This window comes from Camelina sativa, chromosome 5 (genome assembly GCF_000633955.1).
Source record: "Camelina sativa cultivar DH55 chromosome 5, Cs, whole genome shotgun sequence".
Lineage (NCBI taxonomy): Eukaryota > Viridiplantae > Streptophyta > Magnoliopsida > Brassicales > Brassicaceae > Camelina > Camelina sativa.
The window spans coordinates 34,948,950-34,957,372 of record NC_025689.1 but is presented as its reverse complement, the minus strand read 5'-3'; the positions used below and the strand labels follow the sequence as shown (position 1 = coordinate 34,957,372).

Below are 8,423 nucleotides of genomic sequence, written 5' to 3'. Positions count from 1 at the left end.
CGTATTCTGTAATTACGCTTCTCTCCCAATTACCTACACTACACTTAACTCCTCTCTCTCTCTCTCTCTGAGATTGCTCACTATCCCCTCCAAAATGCTACTCTTTTGCTTTTTTTCCTCTGTGTGTTTTGTTTCAAATCCTCTAAATACATCTCAGTCTTCTTCTTCAGTTACCAATTGCAGTAGCTGAAATGAACGGAGATAGACCTGTGGAAGATGCTCATTACACGGAGGCGGGGTTTCCTTATGCTGCTACTGGGAGTTACATTGATTTTTATGGTGGTACTGCCGCTCAGGGGCCTCTAAACTATGCTCATGCCGGTGCAATGGTACTTCCACTTTCCTTATGTTTGTGTGTGTGTGTGTGTTCATTTCGCCTTTAGCAAGCAAGTCCCTCCGAGGACGACGAAATAAGTTTTCATCATTGTGGATGCACATATATATATAACAGGGAGTCTCCTCTTCCGGCGAAAGCATAACTTTGTTTCTTTGCCTATATTCTCAGGACAATATGTACTGGACCATGAATACAAATGCATACAAGTTTGGATTTTCAGGATCAGATAATGCCTCTTTCTATGGTTCTTATGACATGAACGATCATCTCTCAAGGATGTCCATCGGGAGAACTAATTGGGACTACCATCCCATGCTCCCCATTGATGATCCTGAAATCACAGTGGCACGGTCTGTCCAAATCGGTGACTCAGATGAGCACTCTGAAGCTGAAGATTGTTAGTAGTTTATTTCTGCCAATTCTTTCTTTTATGTATCCTTTTTTCTTCTTCTCTAAGCTAACAAGTTGTCTGTGTTTATAGGCATTGCAAATGAGCATGACCACCCCGACAGTCCGCAGGTATGTGCACATGATCTAAACGGTTTTTGAATCTGTGTCAACTAGTTTAACTCTTGCCCATCTTTGTGAAGCTAGTGGTGTATCCGTGCAGGATGTGATCTTAACACTGATATGAATTCTATATGCTCGTTAATGCCATGTTGCCACAGGTATCCTGGCAAGATGACATTGATCCTGATACAATGACCTATGAGGTTCGTTTCCGTTTCCGTTTCCTTGTGGGTTATTTACAAAAAATAAATAACAATTTTTTTGGCGAAGATGGTCAAGAGATGCAGTGGATTCACATGTAGATGCGGCTTTGGTTTGTGGATCAGGAATTAGTAGAGCTGGGGGAAGCGGTAGGATCAGAAAGCCGGGGGTTGTCTCAGGAACTCATAGAAACGCTTCCCACTAGAAAGTATAAGTTTGGGAGCATCTTCTCCAGGAAAAGAGCAGGGGAAAGGTAAAGAGCAAGCTTAAAATAAGGTTGGTATGAATTCACATCACGGGTTTATTCTGAAAAGTGTGCGTGTGATGAGCAGGTGTGTGATATGCCAGCTCAAGTACAAGATAGGGGAGAGGCAAATGGATCTGCCGTGCAAGCACGTGTATCATTCTGAATGCATTTCCAAATGGCTAAGCATCAACAAGGTATTTTTCATTTAACCTTACATATATGGTTTACATCCTCAATTCAACTGAGACTCGATGCATGTGGAACACAGGTTTGCCCGGTGTGCAATACCGAGGTTTTTGGGGAGCCAAACATCCATTGATCGGCGGAAGGGGATTGTCCTCTTCTTCTTTTTTTTTGCTTTTATATTCGAGGCTCGTTAAGTAATTGTTTTAGTGTAGTGAAAAACCCCAAAAAAAATAGTCTACGCACACACTATACTCTCTCATGTTCAGTCCTTCTCTGTACATGTAATTTTTCTTCTAGTTCAACTTTTGCTTGTCTGTGCTTTAAAAATTTAACACTCACTCCTATTGTATACTAAATGCTGGCTGAGACAATTCAAAGTTGAATCCATCATGTCCCGGTCACTTCATCCTTCTCGTAGTACGATAATAAATTTACTTCAAGATTTGACGTGTAATGACCAACGGACTTAAGGGACAAGGAAGGTAGAAGAAACCTTGTTGATATTAAAGGGTAAATTGTAAATGTATATAAAGAGAAACAAGGCAGTGGGGTGAATACATGATGCCATAGTATGTACGTTACGTAATAGTAATATCGGTATCATCCAATTCCCCCGGTATTGTTCCACATCTTTGACTCCCGAGTATTATGTGTATGTGCACACAGCATGGGTTATATAAGAGTTTGTTCCTGGAGTTGTTCCTGTGAATTGCAAATCCACTGTGTGGTTAGAGATGCATCACTTGTGACGAAGAAAATTATAGATGTAAGAGTTTAGTACCTCAGTAACAAACAAGGCATGGAAGCCATATGGGACCCTGTGCGGCAGCTCCACCACTGCCACCGGTTCAGCCGACATTGTTTTTGCGTCTATCACATTCACACATGATTTCCTGTCCATTTTCAACCGTCATATTATTATACCAGAAGGACACAAAAGAAACAAGTGATGAGATAATACGGAACTAGCAGGAGAGCTACAACTACCCTGTGTTTTCATCATGAACAAAGAATATCAAGTAACCGTCGTCTTCTTCTGCTGCCTCACGCGGGACATATATAGCCTCTGAACCATATCTTCCTTGTCCCAGATCATATATTCCTTTGATATTGCCTCCTACTTCCAGCATTCTTTTCCCTGTCTCAGCTTCTGCATGCAGATCGAACTTGATAATTCCTGTAACCTTCGCAATACTGTCCAGAATTGTTCCATATACATATCTCTGTTTCCTACACCATACCAAACAAGAAAAAACGTTGGGCTGAAGTTTCCTTGCCAGGGAACACAAAAGGACAAGGGTGAACTCATACTTTCCGGTGTAGCACTCGTTGATTCTGGGGAAATCAACTGCAGATGCCGATAGTTTTTTCTGAGAAGCTGAGCCCGTCTTCATGTTAAATCTCATTTCGTACCTGCACAAGCAATAGTTGAGAAGGGTTTACGGTTACGAGAGAGCAGAACATATGTAACAGGCCGGGGATTCTTACAGTTCGTTGCTAAAATTTTCAAGTTTTTCTTTCACAGTCCCGCTGACCATGTCAAGATCTGGATTCTCAAGACGACAAGTGATGAGGACAACTTCATCCTCTTCTTCCCAAGCATTGGCTAGATATAGGAAGTCATTCACAGAAGTTTGATTGGTATATATAGAAGAAAAAAAAAGTTGGAGATATGAAAACTGAAACAGACATTAAAGAGAACACACCGTTGTGGAATATAAAGCAGTTGGGAAGCTCAAACCATCTAATCATGAGTTCATCCTTGGCATAGCGGGGAAGAACACCAAAACGAGCCTTTTTAGTGGGATCAAATGAGTATATCATTTTCTTCTCTTTCACCATTTCCTTGAAATCAATTTCAAAAGACACGTGAATATATACTCAAGGAAAATTCAAAACAAGTAACCTTATTTCTTTGTACTCTTAATCTCTTATAACATGTGAAAAGTATATGGGAGACAAGAAACTCTTGTGTAACCTTTAAAACTGACGAGTTATATACCTTTGGCCTGAAGTGCATAGGAAGATCCATGAATATTGCATAAGCCTCAGTAATAGCAAAATCATGCATCATGATTGGCTCTGATATAGTAATTGGGACTGGGTCATGCATAATGCCATCTTTCGAGATCACTCTGTATGTGAGATAAGGTGGCGTATGCGAATAGCCGAACGTAAACATTTCACCTGCAGAGAGAGCCCATGACGGGTCACCATGTGAACAGAAATGGTAGTAACTTGTTTTTGTTCCAGGGAAAAGTGAAGAATACCCGTAACCGGGTCAACTTTTGGGTGAGCAGTGAAGGAGTGGGTCAATCTCTTGTCATAATCTATCATGCCAAGAGTTTGCAGGTCTCCATCTTCCAAAACTTTGACGACATCTACAGACCAAAAGAGAGTGGATTTGACTTTAAAAAAAACCAAACATAAATCTTCATACCATGCATTTCTTGTATATCAAAACTTTAAACAAGGAAGTGGGAAACACTGCCAACATAACAGAAGAATCGGTTTCTAGACAGAGCAGGTTTGCTTAATTTGGACCAGTGTATCCCAAAAGAAAAAGTATAGGCTTACAAGGCTTATCTGCCTCCTGTAATGCTAGAAGTTTTCCATCGTGATATACGAGTGCTGTATTAGCTGGTGCATGGAAAAAAAGAGAGTGAGATTTTTAAGATACTAGTAGAAAGACTAGTAGAAGGGATGGATACAAAGTAGAGAGAGTAGTTAATTAACCAGTTCCAATTCCATAAGAGTTGTCCAATATATTCAGTTTGGTTCTCAGCTGTTGCATATTGACCATAAGCAATCCGAAAAACCCCTTAAGGTCCCCAATCTGCAAACAGCAGCATTCAGTGATTTCACCCACAAATTCCAGCATGCAGAAGACGTGATATATAGAGTGCTGAAATACAAAGGGAGCGCACCTTCATGAATTTGGAAGCTCCGAAATATTCTTCCTGCTGAAGACGTGATGTCTTAACATATCGAGAAACATAAGTAGCTTTCCCATCTTTGATGCGGACCCCATGTATCATCCTGCAAAGTTAACGAGACATGAAGTTGAGCAGAGAGGAAGACCATAAGGCTTAAGGATTCCATTTCTACAACCTATCTATCTATCTATCTATCTATCTATCTATCTAAGAGAGGCAACCGATTTATTTTTTTTTCATTAAGAAAAAGATGAAACATAAGATAAAGGTTTCTTCTCCTCCGTATACAGGGGGAGATAAAGAAGACGAAACAATTCACGTACCCATCTCCATCAAACCTGAAACGAGCAGATCATATATCATATGAGTAGGATAAATAATAATAAGTAATTGAATATATGATGGATGGTGAATTGTAAAAATGGAAGAAGAGAACGTGCCAGTGATATCCAGCGACAGGATCAAACTTGGGATTTGGACCAACCCTCACAAATTCACCATTCATGCACTCCTGGGAGACACAAATTAATTAAATGAGACGATCAAAATCAAATAAACCCATGGACGGGGAAAGGATAGAAGAGAAGAGTAGAAGAGCTCACGGGAAGAAATCCATGGACGGGGAGATCCTTGACGGGGGGAGTTTCATCACGGACGGGAGCGAAGTTGCCGGAGAGGTAGTGGAGAGGGATAGCAGCATCGTGCATGAGCTTGACGACAAGTCCCTCGATAAGATCAACAAGCTTAGAGGAGAAACCCTTGGAGGGTTTAGGATTGACGGAGACGATGCTGCTGCCATCACTGAGCTTCTCTGCCATGATTTAGACTTAAGATTGCTGCAAGGAGAGAGAGATCCTGGATTTTGGATGATTTTTTTATGCAAAGAGCAAGAGCAAAAGCACCATCTTTTTGTTTTGCGTCCTTTGGCGAAAACGCTGCCACGTCGCACCACACACTCACACTCACAAAAACAATAAATATCTTTCTTTTTCGGCGGAATGGCCCATAATTATTTATAGTCTTCTTTGCTCCATATGATTGGCGGCCCAACAAAATAAGAATAGAAAAGCCCATATGATTTATACATACGAATACGAGTCCGAGTCCAGGACCAACAACTTAATTAAACACAACACACAACCAACTGACTCAGTCGGTGATTATAATAATACTAGATACAGATTCAATTTTTAATAGATATATAGATCAGACGAGACCAGATTACACAACAACTAAATTAAGCACATAAGATGACTTGTTCTCCAGCTTCGTAGCGCGGGGGCAATACATTCTGCACATTTGCAAAGACATCATCTTCTTCTCCACTCTCTGGGGTCTCACATATGGGGGAATCTAAGACGCAGTCTGGTATCGCCCTCAAGCTTTCTTCCAGCAACGATCCAACACTCTGCAATTTACTTACACATACAATTCAACACCATTTACAAACTTTTTCCCACGGAATTTATCAAGTCACTCACCCTGCACTCCTTGAATGCTGCGTCTGCTCTCCGCTTCCACATGCTATTTCCATTTTCTGAGTGGAAAAGGTTTAGCAGAGGCTGCAATCAAATTTGGAACATTATTGCTTCAGTTTTCACACAAGTCTTGTATTTCTCTTCACAACACCTACTGCTTTCTTGTTTAAACCACACGTACCTTCACTAAATCCCTCACATTAGGCCTCCCATTTCCATGTGTTCCTAACACAGAGTCTCCGTATACTTGATATTGCTCAAGAACCTGTCCAACAACACTCAGATTTTGCAAAAAAAAATTCTGACAGACAAAGCAACCTAAAAAGCTGAATATTTCCACAGAACCTGTCTGCGTGTAAGGCCACTACTTGGTACACCATAAACTGCAGTGTCAACATGTCCTAGCATCTGCCATGGGCTGTCAAAAATGGACATCGAATCAAGAAAAAGGGTTCTGATATAGAGAGCTCATACCAATCAAGCTAAATTTCACATACTTGTTGTATGCAGCACGTCCTACCATGACTCCATGAGCTCCTTCCTGCAGTGCAGCGTTTACCTTACAATCACAAGATTTTTCTCAGTCTTACCCTGGTCGGGNATGTGTTCCTAACACAGAGTCTCCGTATACTTGATATTGCTCAAGAACCTGTCCAACAACACTCAGATTTTTTGCAATTTTTTTTCTGACAGACAAAGCAACCTAAAAAGCTGAATATTTCCACAGAACCTGTCTGCGTGTAAGGCCACTACTTGGTACACCATAAACTGCAGTGTCAACATGTCCTAGCATCTGCCATGGGCTGTCAAGAATGGACATCGAATCAAGAAAAAGGGTTCTGATATAGAGAGCTCATACCAATCAAGCTAAATTTCACATACTTGTTGTATGCAGCACGTCCTACCATGACTCCATGAGCTCCTTCCTGCAGTGCAGCGTTTACCTTACAATCACAAGATTTTTCTCAGTCTTACCCTGGTCGGGCAGAAGAAAGCTAGTCCATCTTGGAATTCAAGATGGGTGGGTCACCTTCGATACAGAAGTAATGCCTCCATTAATTGTGAATTCCAAGTCCGGGAAGTCACGCACAAGGGCATAGTAATACTCATACCTGAACTACGTCCAAAAAAACAGGTGAATATAAAGAAACAATAGATTATACACAAATACAGGAAATCAAGAGGCAAGTTATGGTAAACGTACTTAAGAGGAGGGATTCTCCGGTTATCAGCAGGACTTATCCCACCGAGCAGTGCCTTGCGTGAATGAACAATGAAATGCCTGGTTGGTGATAGAGTAGAAACCTTGTAGACAAAGTCACCTAAAGAGTAAAGGAGAAGCAGTATTAGTACAAATCCAGGCCCAGTTTTAAACGAGACTGAAAAAGAGAAGGCACTTGGAAGCAAAAACTCACAGAGCTCATCATAGGAATCATGATCATCAACACCAATTCGACATTTCACAGTAACAGGGACGTCGGTATTGGCAGCAATAGCAGACATTGCCTCTCCAACAAGCTTACAAAGAAAGCGTGGGAGGGGGGGCACCGTTAAGAAGAAAAGAGCAGAAAATTACTGAAATCGTGAGGGGGAGTAACGGACCTTGGGTTTGAGCATAAGGCTAACACCAAAGCATCCATGGCCGGCAACCTTGGGACTGGGGCACCCGCAGCTATCTCAACACAAGAAACACAGTAAAGTTCCAAAGTGCAAGCGCAATAGGTAGGCGCAAGGCGAAAAGAAACAGTACTAACTTGAGATTGATTTCGTCGTATCCGTAAGCATTGGAAAGCTTAGCAGCCTTTGCAAGGTTTTCCACATTGCTACCACCGAGTTGGAGAACAATAGGGTGTTGTTGGGGAGAAAATGCTAAGAACCTGTCCTGAGGCAAAAAAAAAAAGTGCAGACGGAGGGAAATGTCTAGCGTAGCGAGATTCAAAAGCGCATATTCGGATATTCCCGACCTGCTGATAAATAACAAATAAAATAAAAAGAGAGTACCAGATTGGTCTGCTGGTGAACAAGAGTTTCAGCGGCAATCATCTCGGTGTAAAGCCAAGCGTGCTTCGTTATGAGGCGAGCAAGCGTCCGGTAATGATTATCTGTCCAATCCATCATCGGGGCGACGCTGGAGGGAAACTACAATGAGGACCGAAATCTCAAAATAAATATACAGTGGGAAAGCAGAGTCGGAGAGAGCACGAAACCTGAAGTATGGAGGAAGATAGGGAGAGGAATCCCTGGAGAATTTAGCAGTTGTTTTAAGTATCGGATGAGAAGAGGAGGACTTGAAGAACATCTCTGAGACATTTGGTCGAACAGATGGTAGGCACCACATCGGGAGAAGATAACGAGAATCAAAAAAAAAAAAAACTTCCTAATAACAACATTGTGTGTGTTAAAGAGTAGTAGTTGTGATGGGCCTTGCTTAACTTGATAATGGCCCTTGCTTAACTTGATAATGGCCCACTGGTAGAGCCCAGTAGCAAACTCTCTCGATTACTAGGCGACGACACGCGATAAGAGTC

At 41.6% G+C, this 8,423-nt stretch overlaps 3 protein-coding genes across 6 annotated transcripts in view; 1 reads left to right on the top strand and 2 right to left on the bottom strand.

The window, feature by feature from the left end:
• LOC104788694 (E3 ubiquitin ligase BIG BROTHER) overlaps positions 1-1,864 on the top strand; it is a 2,504-nt gene extending 640 nt beyond the window's left edge. Inside the window, exons 3-9 of one of the 3 annotated variants that reach the window (XM_010514480.2) lie at positions 184-329; positions 506-734; positions 819-856; positions 1,006-1,050; positions 1,174-1,301; positions 1,381-1,489; positions 1,564-1,864. In XM_010514480.2, the coding sequence (XP_010512782.1) occupies positions 192-329; positions 506-734; positions 819-856; positions 1,006-1,050; positions 1,174-1,301; positions 1,381-1,489; positions 1,564-1,614 (738 nt within the window). In that variant the 5' untranslated portion in view covers positions 184-191 and the 3' untranslated portion in view covers positions 1,615-1,864. Of the gene's footprint in view, positions 1-157; positions 330-505; positions 735-818; positions 857-1,005; positions 1,051-1,173; positions 1,302-1,380; positions 1,490-1,563 lie in introns of all 3 variants that reach the window. The other 2 variants (XM_010514479.2, XM_010514478.2) reach the window with 2 other exon arrangements.
• LOC104788695 (carotenoid 9,10(9',10')-cleavage dioxygenase 1) lies at positions 1,965-5,360 on the bottom strand. Its single transcript, XM_010514481.2, has 14 exons — positions 5,020-5,360; positions 4,858-4,928; positions 4,741-4,755; positions 4,409-4,520; positions 4,218-4,317; positions 4,059-4,121; positions 3,752-3,862; positions 3,484-3,668; positions 3,188-3,326; positions 2,970-3,087; positions 2,793-2,894; positions 2,469-2,711; positions 2,263-2,374; positions 1,965-2,183 (listed from the first exon to the last, which is right to left on the bottom strand). The coding sequence occupies exons 1-14, from the start codon at positions 5,233-5,235 to the stop codon at positions 2,154-2,156; spliced, it is 1,617 nt and encodes a 538-aa protein (XP_010512783.1). The 5' UTR covers positions 5,236-5,360; the 3' UTR covers positions 1,965-2,153.
• On the bottom strand, positions 5,456-8,290 carry LOC104788693 (tRNA-dihydrouridine(20/20a) synthase). 2 transcript variants are annotated; one of them, XM_010514476.2, is made up of 12 exons: positions 8,103-8,290; positions 7,897-8,023; positions 7,650-7,777; positions 7,498-7,567; positions 7,311-7,413; positions 7,100-7,217; positions 6,926-7,007; positions 6,778-6,839; positions 6,626-6,698; positions 6,077-6,160; positions 5,899-5,979; positions 5,456-5,825 (listed from the first exon to the last, which is right to left on the bottom strand). In XM_010514476.2, exons 1-12 carry the CDS (start codon positions 8,231-8,233, stop codon positions 5,655-5,657), a joined length of 1,230 nt encoding a protein of 409 aa, XP_010512778.1. In that variant the 5' UTR covers positions 8,234-8,290; the 3' UTR covers positions 5,456-5,654. The 2 variants fall into 2 exon arrangements, with proteins under 2 accessions (XP_010512778.1, XP_010512779.1); XM_010514477.2 differs by having other exon boundaries at positions 7,897-7,997; positions 8,103-8,205.

Excerpts from the sequence above, each read along its gene's own strand:
- LOC104788693 (XM_010514476.2), bottom strand. The coding sequence starts at position 8,233 with ATGTGGTGCCTACCATCTGTTCGACCAAATGTCTCAGAGATGTTCTTC. Across the intron at positions 7,414-7,497 it reads GCCTTATGCTCAAACCCAAG|CTTGTTGGAGAGGCAATGTC; the intron begins GTCCGTTACTCC and ends TTTCTTTGTAAG. Across the intron at positions 7,218-7,310 it reads TGATTCCTATGATGAGCTCT|GTGACTTTGTCTACAAGGTT; the intron begins GTGAGTTTTTGC and ends TTTACTCTTTAG.
- LOC104788695 (XM_010514481.2), bottom strand. The coding sequence starts at position 5,235 with ATGGCAGAGAAGCTCAGTGATGGCAGCAGCATCGTCTCCGTCAATCCT. Across the intron at positions 3,863-4,058 it reads ACAGGAGGCAGATAAGCCTT|ATGTCGTCAAAGTTTTGGAA; the intron begins GTAAGCCTATAC and ends TTTGGTCTGTAG. Across the intron at positions 2,895-2,969 it reads GAAAATTTTAGCAACGAACT|GTACGAAATGAGATTTAACA; the intron begins GTAAGAATCCCC and ends TTGCTTGTGCAG.